At 48.2% G+C, this 19,544-nt stretch overlaps 1 protein-coding gene across 4 annotated transcripts; it reads right to left on the bottom strand.

Moving 5' to 3' along the window:
- Window positions 1-410: 410 nt before the first annotated feature.
- Gata3 (GATA binding protein 3) lies at window positions 411-18,218 on the bottom strand. 4 transcript variants are annotated; one of them, XM_090318873.1, is made up of 5 exons: window positions 17,963-18,218; window positions 15,097-15,636; window positions 9,648-9,793; window positions 5,109-5,234; window positions 411-1,563 (listed from the first exon to the last, which is right to left on the bottom strand). In XM_090318873.1, the coding sequence occupies exons 1-5, from the start codon at window positions 18,201-18,203 to the stop codon at window positions 1,279-1,281; spliced, it is 1,338 nt and encodes a 445-aa protein (XP_090174999.1). In that variant the 5' UTR covers window positions 18,204-18,218; the 3' UTR covers window positions 411-1,278. The 4 variants fall into 4 exon arrangements, with proteins under 4 accessions (XP_090174999.1, XP_090175000.1, XP_090175001.1 ...); XM_090318874.1 differs by having other exon boundaries at window positions 9,648-9,790; XM_090318875.1 differs by having other exon boundaries at window positions 1,408-1,555.
- Between the last annotated feature and the right edge of the window lie 1,326 nt (window positions 18,219-19,544).

The following is a 19,544-nucleotide window of genomic DNA, read 5'->3' as shown; positions in this document are numbered from 1 at the left end:
TTTGGTTTTCCAATTAGCTGGATTCTATAAACCAGATTCTACATATGAGTTCAGCCACCACTTCAATAGGATGTTGTTTTGTTGTCTTAAAATACTTTAACTTTATTTTTTTTCTTTTATATAATATTATTCCAACAGACTGTTTAAAGGCAATGATCACTAACACAGAATGGGAGCAGGAGGCTTAACAGCCAAGCGAGCTGATCTCAGGACATTGGCTTCGGGGGGCTGGGGATTGCTGACATGCACGTAGGTAGATGCTCATAAGCTGCAATAAGCTCATAGCTCAGGCTGCAGAAGTGAGGGTGGAGACTGATACGGCTATTTAATAAATATCATCCAAAAAAGAACAACAACAACAAAAAAGAACAAAATGGGAAATAAACCCTCCAGAGCACAACCACCTTAGGTCAACTGAACATAAATCTAGTTTATTCAACTGAAAATTGAAAAAGAAGCGAAACATGAAAACCAAAAAAAAAAAAAAAAAAAAAAGCAGTTCTTAACACTAGCAGTAAATAAAATTTATACAACAATTCAGTCTGTATAATATGATGAAATAAATCTACATCTTTTCTTATTTTGGTGCTTTGAATTATACATACAAACAACAATTACAGGGACTTATTCACAAAGCATAAGAGGCCTAGAAATGACCCTCCAAGCCCTCCATGTGTGCCCAGAACTGAGATTTCCTTCGCTGAGGCCCCATAGCTTTGAACAAATGATTTTTGCCTACAACGTTTATCTTTTTTTTCCTTTTTTTTTCCTTTTTTTTCCTTTTTTTTTTCTTTTAATGCATCAAACAACTGGCAAGTTGTCCATTAGAATATCAGATCTAGTTTCTTCTTGATTTCCATACTTTATTTTCCCCCATATTTCTTAAAACTCTTGGCGTCCTTCATGCCTTTCTTACAGATACCCAGGTGCAATAAAGTCTTCCTCAAATGTACAACAGTATTTCTTACAATATAAGTTATATGCAATGTTCAGCAAAATCTCTTCACAGCACTAGGGACCCTGTTAAATAGGGAATATGAGTCTGAATGGCTTATTCACAGATGGGATCCAGATCCAGTGGTTAGAACACAGACACCACCGTGAGCTCCTTTGCAAAAGAGACAAAACAGTCATGTTTGCATTCTGCCTTCCAAAAACATATATCCACCGCGGCTTAGGCTTCATGATACTGCTCCTGCAAAATAATGCAAGTAGAAGGGGTCGGAGGGACTCTTGCACGCGCTCAGAGACGGGTGCCCATGGAGCTGGGCTGCGCTCTTAACCCATGGCAGTGACCATACTGGAAGGATGGTGAGGTCCGAAGGAGAGGCCGGAGGGCGGGTGCATGGGCGTGGGTGTGGTCAGCATGTGGCTGGAGTGGCTGAAGGGGGAGATGTGGCTGAGGGAAGACATGTGTCTGGACAGGGCTGCAGGGTTGAACGAGCTGCTCTTGGGGAAGTCCTCCAGCGTGTCATGCACCTTTTTGCACTTTTTGGATTTGCTAGACATTTTTCGGTTTCGGGTCTGGATGCCTTCCTTCTTCATAGTCAGGGGTCTGTTAATCTAAACAAAGATCAATTTTTTTTTTTTTTTACTTTTTTTTAAACTGCCTCTGAAATGGCACCGGCTGCCCCTCGCCTCCCTCCTCCAGTCTGAAGTCTATTTCTGGTTCAGTCAACCACCTTCTTTCCTCCCTCCTGTTCCTTCATCGTTCCCAGAGGCCTGGGTACCTGAGTCTGAGGGAGGGAAGGGGTATTGTCTGTCAGTCACTTTGACAGACCAGAGACCAGAGGTGACATACTTCAAGCACAGCTTAACCATTTTGCTCATCCATATCAGCTACATAGAAGAAAAATTTTCCTCTGAGAATATTACATAGTCGGGGAACCAGTGAGAATGACTCAGTCTCCCAGGCAATTAAAGTATGGTAACCTGTTCTATTCCTTTAGAATTTCTTGGAATGGTTCCTGAGAGTAAAGGGGATTGAGTAACCTTCCAAAGGGAAATACCATTTTGACTACTCATCTGACAAGAAAGAAAAAAAAAACATACACACACACACACACATACACACACACACACACACACACACACGTTCACATATGCTAGGACTTGTAAACACTGCCAGCGTCATCTGTTTTGTAGACTCCTAAGTCTCTTCCTTGGAAAAGGGGATTGTGTCTCTTGCAGAGGAGTTTTTGGTCACCCCTCTTCCTCTTGAGCCTTTCACAACTCAATGTGTTATCAAAATCATCACTCCCAGGAATTTGTACGTTCTGAGGCCTATTTGAATACAACATGCTTCTCCACAAAATGATATCTTGCAAAGACAGGCTGGAATTTTCTAGTTTTCCCTAGGTTGACTCCCCCTAGACAACCAAACAGGAAGTACTGGGTCCAAGGAAGTACTGGGTCCAAAGCACTTTGTTAGGGTGAATGTCTCCTCACCCTAAAAACCACCAACCATGGGTGTGATTCAGAATAAAGAGCTAGTAGCAAGATCCTAAAGATTTGCTCTTTGAGGAAACCTGGTTGGTTGGGTTTTTTTTTTTTTTTTGCCAGTCCTGGGGACTGAGTACGGTTCTTGGGCTTTCTGAAGGCTAGCACTCTATCACTTGAGCCACAACATCACTTCTGGCTTTTCTATGTATGTGGTACTGAGGAATCAAACCTGGGTCTTCTTTATGCATGCTAGGCAAGCACTCTACCACTAGGCCACACTCCTAGCTCCTGGTTGGTTCTTTTTAAAATACATGGGCTGAAGGACCCAGAGCTCAGGATGGCTACTTGACCCAAGCAAACAGAAGCGTCATCCCAGACAGTCAGACAACTTACCCTCACAAAGAGCCATTGGTGGATCTAGCCTTGTTACCAAAACAAAATGACCCAGGGAACTCAAGGAGTATCTCTCAGAAGCCTGCTTCTTCCTGATTTCCTAAGAGGAAATGTCTATCCTTGCCCCCCCCCCCCCCCCCCCGCCCCTGCCTCTGACCCCAGGCTTCTCCAGAGTGGAGGAAGAAGTTACTCTTGCCCCAGGATCCATCTGGCTGTCCCTGAAGCTACACAATGACAGTGAAACAGAAGAGGAGTCCAAGAAGGACCAAGATGCAGAGCACAGCAAACACAGTTTCCTTGAACTGGGCGGGGGGGTCACCTGAGAAGGGACAGAGGCCCACACAGTGTCTGAGACCTTACTTCCCCCCTAAGCTAGGAAGGAGAGGTGAATAGGAACAGAAGTGTCAAGGGAGGTCACAGCCAAAAGAAATGACTGAGGGGTTTCCTTGCGTTATCATCGAGACAAAGAGGATGACAAAAATCTCCACCCACATCAAGTCTTCACTGAGATCATGTCTAGATAAGGTCCTAGAGCTGATATCTAGATGCTCACTGCCAGATATCAACATATAATATCTAGTTACAGAGAGCTGCTCGAGCCCAGATAACTAGTCTCAATACCACAGAGATATGCTGATACAGAGATAGGAAGTTATCTAAACTCCTAGATAAGAACTGGTAGCATAACCCAGTGTAGAGGTCTACAGGGGCTGAACTGGAGGCCATGAAAATAGTAGTAGATTGCTATCTCCTATTGTTAAATATACCTAAATAACTTCCTTTGACAAATCCCTGCCAAACTAGAAGAGAGTGGGGGAAAAGAAAACACTTTCAGGTAAAGAAGTTTCTGTTTACTGAGCTATTTGTCTATCTCTCTTTCTAGCTAAAGACCTGGAGACTGGCGCTGGTGGCTCAGGCGTGGAATCCTCGCTGATACTCAGGGAAGCTGAGATCTGAAAATCTTGGTCTGAAATGGGCCTGGGCAAGAAAGATGGTAAGACACATCTCTCTAGTTAATCATCAGAAAAGTTTGGAAGGGGAAGTGGCTCACACCCAACAGCACCAGGCTTGAGTAAGAAAGGCCCTGAGTTAAAGCCTCAGGACATGGGGGGGGGAGGGCACGCCACGGAGAAACTCTTCATATCAGGACTAGAGCGCTAATAAACTCCAATGCCTCAACATTCCCCAATCCTAATCACAAGTCTTCCTCTATCTCCACTGCAATGGACAAGCAAACTTCCAAGTGAAACCAGGATTTGATTGATGTGCAAATACATCTGGCTACATCACACACAGCCTTGGATCCAAGGGGAAAAAAAATCAGACAGGACTAACGGAAGGCTCCAGCACAGTGGAGCCTTCTCATGGCTGGCCATGAGACCACTGGTGATGAGACACAATGATATCCCCAGGGAGTTAACAAGGTCCCAGAGAATCATGCCACCCCCTTTATACCACCAAAAATGAAAAAAGAGATGAGGGTGTTAGGAAAAGTTTATCAAAGACAGCTTAACCAGAGTTGCCAACAATTATCTTCCTGGTAATCTAGCATGGCATAGGAGGAAAAGCAAACAGCCTCTGTCCCCTGGCAAAACCATACTGGGTTGTGGTTCTCTGCATGGGAAAAGCAGTCTAGGACAAAAAGACTCCAGACAAAATCTCTCCGCCTTTCATTTCACATCTTGTAAACTGAAGATCCATTGAAATTCACAACACAGATTTAGCCAAGATTTTTTTTTTTACCCGTCCAAAATAAAACTAGTGGTTTCAGTGACCACACCTGTAATCCTAGCTACTCGGGAGGCTGAGATCTAAGGATTACGGTTTAGCCCAGGCAGCAAAATCCTTAAGACTTTTTTCTCCAATTAACCACCAGGAAACCAGAAGTGGAGCTATGGCTCAAAACAGTAGACCACTAAGTCTTGAGAAAAGCTCAGGAATAGTGCCCAGACCCTGAGTTCAAGCTCTACCACCAACAAAACAAAATAAGAGCCACAAAGCCCTTTTAGCTAGCCTCACGGGTGAAACAACCCACAAAATGGGTTGTTTCTCTCCATCTGTAATCCCTTCCACCTTAGCAAGATTGCACAAGGCAAAGGCGTTCTCTGGGTAGGTCCTACTAGTTGATCTGATCAACTGAATTACAGGCCTATTCCCTGGTCCCAAAAGAGGGTGATACCAATCCAACAGGTGTCAGGGCAGAGCAGCAGTGGTGCTATTTAAAAGGCCTTGTCCGAAATGGAGCCCGTCCTGGCTGGCCCAAGGGAACTTACATTGTGCAGCTTGTAGTAGAGCCCGCAGGCATTGCAGACAGGGTCCCCGTTGGCATTCCTCCTCCAGAGGGTGGTGGTTGTGGTCTGGCAGTTGGCACACGAGGTCCCTGCTCTTCTAGCTGCCGACTGGTCATGAGAGAAAGGAGGAAACACCAAAAGAAGTGTTCAATGTGTTGTCAGAGCCAAGAAAAAGTCTTAAAAGCGAAAGGGGGGGGGAGGCAGAAACTATCACTGAAATCGAAACTAGCAAATGGGAGTAATAATAAATATTCCCCCAATCCATCCCCAAGAAGAAAAATACACCCAGTTCCACAAGGTGTAGGAACAGGCGAGACTTAGCTTCTATCCAGTGCAGAATTAAGACAGAACAGAAAGCCCTGAAAACAGTATTACACCCTGTCACCCCCGCCTCGCCTCATACACACACACACACACACACACACACACACACACACACACACACACAATGCAGCAGAGGACTCCTCCTTATGGGTAATAATGTTGAATTAACATGACTCATGTTGGTGTCAGCTATGCTGTTCAACAGAGGCCCACACAGAAGGTCTTTTCTTGAAACACAATTCCCAAGAATATCAACATCCAAATAAACAAGTAGGAACCATCAGGACACACTAAAGCAAAAGAAAAGCAAATCTACACCCAGAAAGCCCCTGTCAGGATACAAGTTGAGAAAGACACAGGGAGTCTTCATTCTCTGAGAGGACACCTGTGTACGGGCAAGCTATAACTTCGGAGCAAGGCAGCCCAAGTCCACGAAACCTGTCCAAAGTACAGCCATTCTAAATTCACATAGCAGGCTCACTGTCCTAGGACAGCCAACCTCAGTTTCTGTAGGTGGCCTTCATTTGATGAGGCAAACTAAAAAGAACAAGTGCTTGTTCTATTCAGCAGGAATCCTAGACACTCTCTGTCTCTATTTCTCTCTCTCTCTCTCTCTCTCTCTCTCTCTCTCGATCACACACTCACTCACACACACACACACACACACACACACACATCTTGCTGTCATTTTATGTCACCTTTGTGAAGTTAGGTACTTCCCATTTGTTATTTTCCAAGGAGAGAAGTGTCAAGGCCAAAATTTGAATTTAAATTCATTGGCTATACTACTACTTTTCTTTTTTCTTTGTCCCCCCCTAATAGGGAGATATTTCTTTCACTATTTTGATGCATTTAATTTAAACACACATGAGACAGCTACTTTCAATGTGCATACTTTAAATAAAAGCTCAAAACTGAGGAAAGAAAATGGAGCTCCATCACTTCCCACAAGCTCCTTTCCTCCTTCTCGTAAAAAGAACTTTGGCTGCAATATTCCTACTCCTGTTATTGAAGAAAATGGCAAGAAAAGGAGAGAGAATTCATTTCATCTTTTACCTATGAACCAGAAGCTTCTAGTATGAAGACTGGAAGTATAACTAAATGGTATACTACTTGCTTAGTATGCTCCATCTCCAACATCAAAGATTGGAAAGAACAAAAAAGGAGCGAAAAATCTGATACGATTCTAAGAACATGGAACAAACACAAGGTTCCTGGCAATTTTTTTCATTAATCACAGTATTCATTATTTCATTAATCACAGAGCTTAAACAAATACATAAAATGGCTAGATATGGCCAAGTCCAGAGTTAATTTTAAATTCACTAAACTAACTCCCTCCCTTTCAGAGTGGCTATCATTCTACAGATATGTTCTATGAATATCAAACAGCAGATCTCTGGCTTAAGTACTTTTTTTCTTTTCTATATTCAAAACAACGAGAAATTAAAGACAGATCAGGCTGGAGAAGGCCCTAGTTTTTGTTATCTAATGTCTTATTTTCCTTATTCACTCTAATGAGGAAAATGTTGCACAGAACCAATACTTAATAATTTTTGGACAACTGTGTTCTGTGTGATTATTATCTTCTTGCTATGGTTGTTTCTTTCTCTTTGGGAGAAACATTCACACAGTAATATCTACTCAGATATTACTCAGCACAGTAATATCTACTCAGATACCCAAATTGCCTATCCCAACAAATGTGAATGCATAACACAAACATAAAATGCCAACTAGTGAAATTTAGCTCCAAACAACTAGATTCAGTACGTAATCCTTTGCAATATATTGAAAAGTACCATTAAGAACAGGCATGCTGAGATTGACTTCTGTACTATGTAGTCTCTAGGACTCTCAAAGCCACACTAGTGGGTTTGCTAGCAGGAGCAGAGCATGTTAATAAAGCAGCTGTTCAGCCTTTTGCTGGTGGTGAGATACATGACAATCCTAGCTATCTACAGATCTTGCCTCTAGTTATCTCTTCTGTGTCCTGAATTCATTTATTCAGCATTCGATGCATGCGGATATCACAAAAAGTCTAACCACATGTGTATGTGTGTGATTAAAATGATAAATAAATAAAAGGAAGAAATGTTCAAAAGTCAAACACATCTAATGAGGGGAAAGGGTAACAACTCTGTGTCTTCAGAATGTTTCTTTATCGTATATGAATTTAATGGAACTAAAAACACCTTATCACGTTAGATGATTAAGACAGAAAATATAGCTTACATGTAACAACCAACAAGCTCTAGAATTAAAAGCAATTACTCAGCATTGTAAAGATTTCCTCTGAAAGACAAGTGAGGACAAAATGATATAAACTGGAACTAGAACTCTCTTTTGCAGTCTGCAGACAGAAGAAAATGTCAAAGTCCTGAGCATCCTCCACCCCATAATCGCAGACTTTTATACCTCTGTCTCTTTCATGTGCCTTCATCTTAATAAATAAACATATGTATCTATACAAAAAATTAAAACGATAGCTATATTGTGGCTTATTTTAACAGGGAAGTTTGTGTTGTTAGTTTTCGTTCTATCTTTTCTCTTTTTTCACGAAGGCCAGGTTTTGAGTGATTCAGAACATTCTTTTGTGGTGCGATCACATTCATTTTGTGGTAACACCTCCAGCCATTTTTCCCCCCTCAATCATTTCTTGTTCTGATCCATCCAAACATCTTGATGTTTAGGTTAGAGAGGCTACGTTGTTGTTTATGAGTTATCTCTAGTGCTCAGATATCCGGCAGCTCTTTCCTAGGAAGTTAGCCTTGCACTTGAGAGAAAGGAAAGAAAAAACAACACCCAAATTGTATGAGGTAAAGTAAGGGGGAGGGAAGTGGAGAAAGTTGGAAAAGAGAGCAAAGATCAGAAAGAAAAAAGCCTAGAGATTCAAAGTGCCAAAAATTGAAGTCATAGGAGCATTTCCATCCCTAGGGAGTTTTTCCTTTTTCTTCAGAGGGGGACAAAAGGTGTTAAATTGCATTGGAGTCTGATGGGTAGGTGAATAATAATGCTTTAAAAGGAATACAGAGGTTGTCAAGGGAGTTTTCCCTCCCATCTTAGAATCTGATGGATGCCAGTTCATCCATTCATCTGTGGGGGGAACTCCCTGCCTCCCTTTTCCACTTGGTAGCTTTAACACCACACCATTCGATCTCTTGACTGTGGTTAGTTAGTTGCCATCTACCAAGCCTACTTTTATTTGTCTCTGTTACTTATTCACTATGCAATCTGGCCTATGGCTCCAAAGACAAGCCCTAGAAACAAACACGTCCTTATAAGTGCTTGACAATACCACACTTTGCCAAGTATTCCCAATGATTAAGTAGTTTAAAGAGAGAGAAGGGGAAAGGAAGGAAGGAAGGAAGGAAGGAAGGAAGGAAGGAAGGAAGGAAGTTCAAAGAGAAAATAAGATCCAACGCTAGGCCTTATCTTTCCAAAATGCAAGACAGGAATCATAAAAATGTTTGCCCCCTAAGTCATCAATTCCTAAGACCAAAAAGCAGAAAGAAGTGCAATGAGTCTTTTGCTTCTGTAATCTGCTTGATTGAGCCCATCCATCCTTAAACCCACCAAAGAGATGCGCTCACAGCCTTCAGTCTACAGTTACTTTCTCAGAGCCCACTCTTCCTACTTCCAGAACATGTTCTGGATGGTTCCATCTTCATATGAACTCTCTGTCTTTGATAGTGACAACCAATGCATTTTAGATCAGTTATGTGTGTCCTTCTAGGCACAATTATTCTACTAAAAAGTAGATCTTAGGCGTTGATTTTAAGAAGTGAGCATACTAAAATTTGAGAAGTAAGAATGATGAAGGAAAGAAAACAAACCGTTTTTCTGAACACCTAACTTGAAGTGGTGGGGGTGAAATCAGTGAAAAGGAAAGGAAAGAAAAGAAAAGGAGAAGACAGGAGAGGAAGGAAAGGGAGAGAAAACAAGAGGAGGAGAAAGAGGAAGAGGAAAGCTGTCCTAAGCTGACATGGTCTTGAGCTGCCCTGCCAATTTCCCGTTCAAAGCTACTCTCGTGGAGAGAGGACATGGGACGGACGGACGGACGGACGGACGGACGGACAGACAGACGGGCGGACGGACGGATGGACACACACACACACACACACACACCACACACACACACACACACACACACAGCTATGCGAGGGAGGTCAGGTCAGGCCTCTAAGGAGAACTTACCAGCCTTCGCTTGGGCTTGATGAGGGGCCGGTTTTGTCCATTCATTTTGTGGTAGAGCCCACAGGCATTGCAAAGGTAGTGTCCCGTGCCATCTCGCCGCCACAGTGGGGTGGACGTTGCTCCGCAGTTCACACACTCCCTGCCTTCTGGAAACAAGACCACAGATAAGTCACTAATGGAAGACCACATGTGGAATTAGGCAGGGGAAAAAGAAAAACATCTCAAATCTTTCTTTTTCCTTCCCCCCCCCCACACACACAACACATCCCCAAGTCATTCTACGTGACCTAAATTTGCGGGGAATCATGACATAAGCAGTCCAAAGATCTCATCCAAAGACATGGCAAATGCATGAACCACCACAGACAGAGCCTTGTTCTCTGCCCCCTGGACTTAATGGGGAAGGACTAGGCACGGAATAAAAAAGAAAAAGGCTGATCTCAACTTGAGAAAAATCCTGAGCCCTGAACAGACAGTGGCAAGAGCAAAACATGTGTTTCATCTCCCTCAAACGAAAAGAAAGAAAAACAAAGGTGACCTGTTATCATCACTGTGTCTGTCTATAGAGATTGATTAAATAATGAAGAGCAGAATGGAGGAAAAAGGAAAGATTATCAGTGGCCAGCTAGATATAGAGATAATAAATAGATGTACAGACTGATCAATTGACTGATTGATTTAAGTCACCACAGCTTTAGATTTTACAGCCAAATGAAATTGTGAATGTCTCTAGTGCCAACATAACCAATTAAAACCTGAAGCGTCTCTCTCTAGAAAATACTAGAGCTTTCCAGTCAGGAGTAGAAGGGGTGGAGGGTAAACGAAAGCCCTAGCCTGCCCAGACAGAGGTTGCTAGAGAGAAAGACAGTACCAAACTTCAGACAGGAATCCCAGAGAAGGGAAGAAGAGTAGTGGGGGAAAGGACAGGGAAGACAGGATGAAATGAAGCTGAAGAGTACTACACTAGCAAGTTAGCCAAGGCCAGGGTGTAGAGCAGTTCACTGGCCACATCCTACCTGCAATTTCTCTGTTGCCACAAACGCAAATAAATAAATAGGAAAACACTATGTGGCTGGGGTTTTCTTGTTGCATTCATTCTCAGAACTGAGACTCAAGATCACCCAGGATTCACTTCCCTGAAGACACTTTGCTGGAAGACACTTTTAAATTACTATTATGGACACCCAGGTGAGTTTGCTAGATTTTTTTTAATGACTTATATAAGAGGAAAAGGAGCATGCTTTTCAGGAGAATCTCCTCTGCCTTTTTTTTTGGGGGGGGGGGGATAAGGAATTTCCTAGAAAGAACTAGGACCCTAATTCCCTACACAAGAAAACTGCACAACTCAGGTTCGTCTCCTATGGAGGCAGGCCCAAGTATCGGGAGGGAGACAGGGAAGAAAACTGAGCCCTAAAGATTGCTCTGTCTTGAGAGAGTAAACCAATTAACATGGGCCTAGCAGGAAAGCTGGAGTAGGGAGAGACACCCAAAAGACCACAAGGCACTTGGACTCCCCTAAAAGGAAAAAGCCTGCCTTAGCAGCTCAGCCCTTTGGAAAGTCCCCGGATCAAAAAAATGAGAGAACTAGGGGCAAGCAGCAACACCTGTGGCCTTGCTGCAGAAGTTCTACAGGAAAGTTACCAACCTTGGCGGATGAAGGGAGTATGGGAGGCAGAGTTTAAATAGCAGAGTGCTTGCCTAACAATCATGAGACTTCAGTCAGCTCCCGGGTCCCAAGTAAAGTCTACCATCTTTCCCAGTGGTCTGTCATTACTTGACTCCATTTTTTTTTCTTGTTTGATAAAAAAACAAAAACTATTTTGCAGAGGAATATTTTCTCACCCTCTCTAAAACTCAAACGCTTCTTAGCATAGCATCTATCTTCCATGTCCTAGATCTTTGGGAAAATATATAAAAACCTTGCGTGTGGAGGCACAAAGGTACTTTTCTAAGCACTGGGTCGTATTTTAAGTTCTCTAACAAGGCTTGAGTGCATCATGCTAGCCAAGCCCCTTTTCATTCGGGGTCAAAAGTCTGAGGGATGTGGCAGACTGAACATGGAGGAGGCGTGAAGGAAAGAGGAAAGTATGAGTGGGCGAGAGACAGAGACGCCAGCAGCTGCCTGGGCCTGGAGGCTGCAGGCCGGGGGTCCTGAGGAGAGGTGGGCCTGCTGCCCCAAGGGCTGGGGACAGCAGGTCTGGCCTGGCTGGGGTTGTCCTGGCCCCTCCTCATGCAGGTCAGATAGTTATCACACCAATCCTTTCCCTGTGTGGACTCTGGGGACGGGGCAGGAGAGGCCTACTGGGTCCACACTTCATACACCATCCACAGCAGCCAAAGAGCAGGATGGCCTGGCCACCGCGGTTCAGTGCAGCAACGAGGCACCCTGGCAGAGGGTTCCTCGCGGGCTGATTTCCTTTCCTTTGTCAAGCGGGAGGGAGATGACAGCTTCCTTTTCAAAGCAACGGTTGCTCGTTGGCAGGGGCTCTGCACACTAGAGCAATTTTCTGTCTTGATTCACTCGGCGAGTTTGCGATTGCCTTCTGTGGGCTTTTCTTTTCTCCTGTCTAACTCCGTGCTCCTAGTCTGTGACTTCAGCACTCAGCCAGTTTTCCTAATGGAGGCCCTCACTCTTTCCTGCTTCCTGGCTTCCTCCCTTCTCGCCCCCTGCCCGCCACCAGCAGCTCAGGCTGACACCTCTGTCTTAGGTGACAAGAACCACAGAGCTGTGAGGCCTCTTGACATTCAACAGCCGTTCTCAAATGCCTCTTAGGGTTTGGATGGAACCCCAGACACTGGGATGTGAAGGGGTATTTTTTTTTCTTTAACATAGTAGAGAAACATGCCTGTAGTGGTCAGGAGAGCTGAGAATTGGCCCTTGGGGGGAGGGGTGGAGATAAGGGCTTTATCTTTTGTAAAGATAGATCCCAGCACTGAAAGCTCAGAGGTGAAAAAGCAATAGGTGCCCTAACCACAGCTTCAACAGTCGCCCAGAAACTCAGATACAAACCTAACCTAACAACCCCCTCTTCTACGACGCCTTCAGTAGCTGCATTTGGAAGGAAGGAGGGAAGGAGGGAAGAAGGAAAGAAGGGAAGGGAAGGGAAGGGAAGGGAAGGGAAGGAAGGAAGGAAGGAAGGAAGGAAGGAAGGAAGGAAGGAAGGAAAGAAGATGGAGAGACAGAGACAGACAGAGAAAATATCAAAAAATCCCTTCCACAACAAAGAAGTCTCATCAGTCTACCCTAAGCATACTAAGGGCTTCTGGAACCTTCCCCACCTCACTCCAAAAAGTCCCAGCTCCCTCTCTGGCCAGGTGTACTGCTGCTCTTGGGTTTTGTGATTGTGAGAAAGCAATATGAAGGAGGAAGTAGAGACCCAAATTTCAATGGCTTCCTCTCCCCTCCACCGAACAAACTTCAGCAGGCATACATCTATGCATAGCCTTGGTTTAGGGAAACTCCAGCTGCCTACCGCCTTCCACTCCAAGTTCACTGTCTTCAGTGAGGGTGGGGGGGATAAATAAGAGAAGGAAACAGACTAAACTGGAGCCAGAAAGTGCACCGTCCAGAAAGTGCACAGTCAAAGGGATAGGCAGAAACGAGGGCAAAGAGAACAGAGTCCTTTGGAAAAGTCGCTCTGTTCGCGTCCCCACCCTTCCTACAACCACCGAGCAGACCTCAGAGACCACGATCACCCCTCAACCTCCTCGCCTTACCAGGAAAGAGAACTTTTTTTTTAATCCATGGCAACCTCAAAACAGTCAAGCTTGCTCAGTGATTTTAGCCCTCTGTTGTGTGGGTCAGAGCTGACTGTACCCCCCCCACTCCCCCCCATTTTTCTTCAGTCCTCCACCCCCAAAACCCATTCCCTGCCAAGGAAGGCTCAGGTCCTGCCTGCCTTTTCTCTTTCTTCTGTCTTTCTTTATTTGACTGCACCAGCTAGCCTACCTCCCTCTCCCTCCTGCCTACTTTCATGTACTGAACATGCAGGTCTGAGTTTTGCTGTCAGCCTAACCGCATCCGGACTCTATTAAAGTTCCTAGCTCAGGATAAACAATGCAACTGTCGCGTGCAGCAGTCTGAAAATAATTGGATTAGCTAAAACATATCAACTAAATAGAGACAGTCCTGCTCAGGCAGTCAGAGTAAATGTCACCCTGGAAGAAGAAGAGGAAGGAAAAAAAAAAACCAATCTGAAAACTGATCTTATGGTCACGGGGGCTCCTAGACCCCTCCCTCTGAAGTTCACCAAACCCCGGTTTTAGGGACAGGCACAGTTTCCAGACTCTTAAAAAGGCAAGTGATTTTTCACCGGTCATTTTTTTTTAATGGGATGTGTGGGTGGGAAGGGAGCCGTTGGAGTGGGTCAGAGACTAGAAATGAGTATCTGAAATGAACACACCTCAGAGGACAGAAAAAAAATCTCCACAAAATCATATCTAAAATTACTGTTCAGTCTCATCTCTGGGAATCCCTGTCTCTCTTTTTAACTCATTTGCTTCCATCAGAAAAGAGGACTGATGATGGATCATCACTATCTTATTTTGAAGGCAAAAATAAATAAACCAACAACTAAATAAATGATTGGAGGCAAGCAACTACGCTAATAAGATTCATGTCTGAAGCAGCTTCCAGACAGGGTTTGAGTGCTGGAAAGAGACTAAAGCAGAGGAGGACACAGAAACGCACACCTGAAGAATCTTTTGCCACCTCCACTGCTTCCTACCAGCAGAGGAATGCAGCCCAAGCTGGCACTGAGGGCTTATAAATACACCGTAGGTGAGACGCGGGACCCTGTGCAAAACTGGATTTTCATTCAACTCCTGCATCTCCATCCTGTCCCCCTAAGTTTAGCTGAGTGACTTTTCCTCCCAACAAAGCGAGCTGCTTTTGCTGGGTTCTCCTTCCCCAAATCTCACACACACACACACACACACACACACACACACACACACACACACACACACACACACACACTCCTCTGCTAGCCACCCACTGTCCCTCTTTGAGCTGACCAGCCAGGAGCAGCCAGACTGACAGAGGCCAAAGAGGTCTACAGGAGGGACCTGTGTTTGTTTAGGTTTGAGGAGGTTTCATTTTAGCTTTAAACACTCCGGATTTATTCCGGGGGGCTGGAGCAGGGGGGCTTCCATTTGGTCTTGGAAACTGCGTAAAGGTTATGAGCAGAACCCAGAGGCCCTGCGACCCGCAGGAGAAGGCACTGCCTGGGTTTTTATTTTTCACCAGCCTTTCCCAGCTCACTGGGGGCTGGTTGGGGGGTGGGAGTGGGGAGGGAATGCCTTGGAGCAGACCCCCCTTCCCCTCTCCAAGGCAGGAAAGAGGTGGGTGGGGAAGCTAGGAAGACCCCCCCCCCGCTTTCTTCCCCAGCTTTCTTCCCCCTCCACCACCACCCCCGGCCCCCGGTGGGGAGAGGGCGGCGGCTCCTACCTGTGCTGGACCGCGCCTTGGGCCTGGACTTGCACCCGAAGCCCGTGGGGGAGCCCCCGAGCAGGCTGCTGGGCGGGAAGAGTCCCGAGCCGTACTCGGGCACGTAGGGCGGGTAGGTGGTGATGGCGTGGTGCGCCGAGGACGACGCGCCCCCGAGGGCGCTCACGCCGCCGCGGGCGTGCGGGGCCTCCAGCTTCATGCTGTCGGGCAGCGGCACCTGGTACTTGAGGCACTCTTTCTCGTCCTGCCGGGCGGACGAGCCGGCGGACCCCGGGGTGGACAGCGACGGGTCCGGGGAGACGTCCTTCGGTGGGGTGGGCGGGAAGGTGAAGAGGTGCGGGCTGGAGTGACCCGCCGCCAGCGACGAGGAGGAGGCCGGGGGGTAGACGGACAGCGGCCCCGGGGAGCCGTGGTGGATGGAAGTCTTGGAGAAGGGGCTTAGGTTCCAGGGCGAGGCGGTGTGGTGGCTGCCCAGGGCCTTGCCGCCATCCAGCCAGGGCAGAGATCCGTGCAGCAGCGGGGGGCGGCACACCTGGCTTCCTGCGGCGCCACGGGGTGCGGGGAAAGCGGGGAGAGACACCTGTGAGACGCGCGCACACCTGCGATCCTCCCCTGCGCTCCCCCTCCCCAGCCTCCCGGACCCCAAATCTAGGCCCAGGCCTGCTCCCCAATGCCTGGCGTAGCTGGCCTGCACACTTTGGCCCATGTGCCCATCCCCACAGAGGGGTCACCAAATTTTGCACAGCTGAAGGCCTGTACCTGGCAGGGCAGGGGTGTCACGAAAGGCTGGGAAAGGGCTCTGAGCTTATTTGGCCTCTCCGCATACAAGTTCTAAATCACACTCCCCAGGGCCCTCCTTATAGAATCTGACTTGATTTATTGGTTTCTTTCAATGGACCCGAGTCGTCGTCGTCGTCCCCCTCCCACCCTCCAACCACCCCAGACTTAATCCCAGCCAGCCCGATAAGAGAGTCAGCTGTGAATGATGAGAGTGGAAGCGCTGGGCCACAGCAGGGCTCAATGGCAGAATTCCCTCCACCAGCCCTACGGAGAGGCCCCTAGGCCCAGACTTGGGGAGGAAGATTGGAAACCCTGAAATGCAGTTCTGGCTCAAAATCAGTAAGGCCAACAACTTCCAAACGCCTGAAATAAAATTTGCAAGGATCGCTGCATTGCCCAAGCTCTTGAGAAAAAGGTTTCCCAACATGGGGATCCTGGGTGGTATTTTTTTTTTAGATAGTTTTTCTCACTCTCTCCAATCTTACAGGGGAAGAAATTAAAACACAGTCCCCCGAGTAGCCTTCAAAGCTACAGTTCTTTAAGGACAATATATAAATTTTCACCTGAGACACCAAATTCCAGTTCATGTGTCTATTTTCAATAACCGTGACTCAGACCCCAGTATGTTTAGCCTTCGTTTAGAAAACACCCAAGCTTTAAAGTAGCCATAACTTGCACAAGACTACACTCTCTCGGAGAAGAGTAGGTTTAAGTGAAAAAAAAATAAATCCACACTCTTATTGATCTTTGAATCTACCTGCCTCACAATTTGACGTTCTTCTAGTCAATCATCAAAAACAATACTGAAACTAAACATCTTAAGACAGGGCAGAGGAAGGGGAGGAGAATGGCGGGGGATGTGGAGTTCTCTGAAGAAAGAGCAAGAGCTAAGACTCACATTATACAGGAAGTAGTATTGTAAGTAATATTAAACCTGCATCTATCTCATTTCCACTTCACTGCCAATCCGCAGAGCTTGGGCAAAATGGGCGCCCCATCTGCAGACAGTACTGTTGCAAACCAAACAGGGCTGGCGCAGGGCAGAGGACGCCTGCTCGCAGCTCCAGGAAGAGGCTGTGTCACGACTGTCAGCCAGAGGCAACTCTTGAGCAAGGCAATCACAACAGACCACCTCTTCTTGTTTCTCCCTGGATATTTTTGCAAGTGCTTTTTTTTTATTATTATTTTTCAATTCCCCCTTTGCGAACAAACTTCCAGTTTTGCCCCCTTACTACCTCAAGATTGGGCTTCATTATGTCTCTTTTTTTCCCCCCATAAACATTTCAGAACTCTTCAGGTGAAACAGGTGAGGAAAGCAATGGGCATATCGCTCCTACCTAAAAAGAAACGACGGCTTCCACCTCTACATCTTAGATGAGAGCCTAAAGGGACCGCGGCTGTAGGCCGGGACCGCAGCCGTGAGCTTGGAGATTTCTGTGCAGGCGGGAATCGGGCGCCCTGACACCTCTCTGACTGAAGGGCCAGTAAGAAGTCTCAACTCCTAGACCCCGACAGGCCCCAGAAATCCTGTCCCCCGAAGGGGACGCGGAGATCGGCGTCAGAACCCCGATGCTCCGGCTTTGGGGGGCGGTGAAATAAAGCATAACTACATCTCTGGGGCAGACCGTCTGCGGGGCGCGAGCAGAAGCCCCCCTAGGATGACCCACCGGGAGATGGCCGCGGGGGAAGGGCTGCTGCTCCGGGCCGGCCTGGCCGGCGCCGGCTGCCCGGCCCCCCGCGTCCCCGACCTCCCGGGGCCCCCCTGCTCCCTAACCTGCAGCCGCGCCCGGCGCCCGCCAGGTGAGCGCCAGGCGGCCGGGACCCCGGGCTGGAGAGGCGCCTGCTCGGACCCCTTTTGCTTTCCTCAGAACACACTCTTGCAAGCACGGAGACGCCTTCTGCGCCCATTTCCGGGCTCCGATTTCTTTTCTTTCTTTCTTTTTTTTCTTTCCCGTCACAGCACTCGGGGGAGCTGTCGCTGGGTCTCAGCCTGGCGTCCCGCCCGGCCCCTCTCCCCGACCCCAGCCGAGCGAGTGAGCGCGGCGGGCGAGGCCCGGGCGCGCGTCTCCCGGGCGGGCGGACTCACCGTGGTGGGTCGGAGGGTATCTCTGCACCGTGGCCCGGACCGAGTTTCCGTAGTAGGACGGGACGTGGTTGCCTTGACCGTCGATGTTAAAAAGCACATCCACTTCTTCGGGCAGCGGGTACTGCGCGGGATCCATGTAGGAGTGGCCGAGGCCCGGGTGGTGCGTGTCCGGGTGCTGCCCGTTGAGGACGGCGGGGTGGTGGTGGCTCACCCAGCGCGGTTGATCCGCCGTCACCTCCATGGCCTCGGCTGCGCTCGGGCCGGGACCCCGCGCGCGGGGAGGGAGGGCGATCGGCCTGGGAGGTCCGCGGACGCAGCCCGTCGGGGGGCGCCCCGAGGTCGCTTACAGTTGGCTTTCAGTGGGAAGAAGGGGGGAAAAAAGGTCTGGGAAGGAAAGGTGAGCAAATGAAAGGATTGGGGAAGGAGAGAGGGGGGACTTTGAATGATAGCTTGGCAAAAATAAAATAAAAAAGAAAGAAAGAGAGGAAAAGAAAGGGGGGGGGATCCACAAACTAGATTCAGCAGCCTCAGAGGGGAGGCGAGGACGCTGGGAATCTGAAAATCAGGCTCCTCCGTCCCCGGGGCTCCGCAGCGCGCAGAGACGGCTGGTCCCCGGGTCACCTGCGGGGGAGAGAAGGGGAGATGCGGATGAACCGGCGAGGACTTCGGGACACCTGAGTCTCTGGAAGGAAACGCCGCCCCCCCCGCCCCGCCTCGGCGCACCCCGGACCCGCACAGGCGCGCGCGCGCCGAGACCCCAGCTGGAGAGACACCCCGGGCCCCGGCACCTCCGCGGGGAGCCCCGCGCTGCGGGGAGGCGGCCGCTTCGGGGACACCAGTCCCTCCCTGGGGGGACACACTGGTCCCGGGACCTTCCTTCCAGCCACTAGAAACGATCACCACCACCACCACCCCAAAAAAGAGAAGAGCTGAGTTTTAAATTAAGTCTCCCCCTCCCCAAGGAAGAGGGGAGGAAAATCAAACTTTACCAAAAAAAAAAAAAAAAAGTAAAAAGTCACAGTACCAACCTGGGTAGCGAGGAGCTGGGAGAGGACGCGGAGGAGGAGGAGGAGGAGTGTGACCTGCCCGGTCAGATCGTGGAGCTCGCTCTGCCTCGCTCTCTCCGTCTCTCCTCTCTCTCTTCGTCTCTCCTCCCTCTCTCCGTCTCTCTCTCTCCCTCTCTCAGTATTTTTTTTTACAGGGAATGCATTCTTTCTCAAAGTATCAAGTCGGCGCCAGGCAGCTCAGTGTTCGCAGACAGCTGTGGCGCGACGCAACTTAAGGAGGTTCTAGTGTCATCCGCGCCGAGGGGGAGGAGCCTGGCGCAGGCAGGAGGGGACTGGATCCCCGGCACAAGGAAACTGCAACCCAAACCCGCTCCAGGACTTCACCTCCCCCCCCCCCCGCACCCTGCCGCCCCTCCTCCCACCCCTCCACTGACCGGAAAGGGGCGCCGAGGAGGGCGGCCGCGGGCGGAGGGGCCGCGGGCAGGGTGGGCGAGGCCAACTGGGGTTTGGGGCGGGGTAGTGGGGGGATGGTGGGGAGGTGTGGTGGGGGGGAGCCCGGGCAGGAGGGAATCCGC

The sequence above is a fragment of the Megascapheus bottae genome, chromosome 26 (assembly GCF_031878675.1).
Source record: "Megascapheus bottae isolate mThoBot1 chromosome 26, mThoBot2.hap1, whole genome shotgun sequence".
Taxonomy (NCBI): domain Eukaryota; kingdom Metazoa; phylum Chordata; class Mammalia; order Rodentia; family Geomyidae; genus Megascapheus; species Megascapheus bottae.
The sequence above is the reverse complement of the archived record's forward strand: the minus strand, read 5'-3'. Positions and strand labels throughout refer to the sequence as shown.

Excerpts from the sequence above, each read along its gene's own strand:
- Gata3 (XM_090318873.1), bottom strand. The coding sequence starts at position 18,203 with ATGGAGGTGACGGCGGATCAACCGCGCTGGGTGAGCCACCACCACCCC. Across the intron at positions 15,637-17,962 it reads ATACCCTCCGACCCACCACG|GAAGCCAGGTGTGCCGCCCC; the intron begins GTGAGTCCGCCC and ends GTGGCGCCGCAG. Across the intron at positions 1,564-5,108 it reads TCTACTACAAGCTGCACAAT|ATTAACAGACCCCTGACTAT; the intron begins GTAAGTTCCCTT and ends ATCTTTGTTTAG.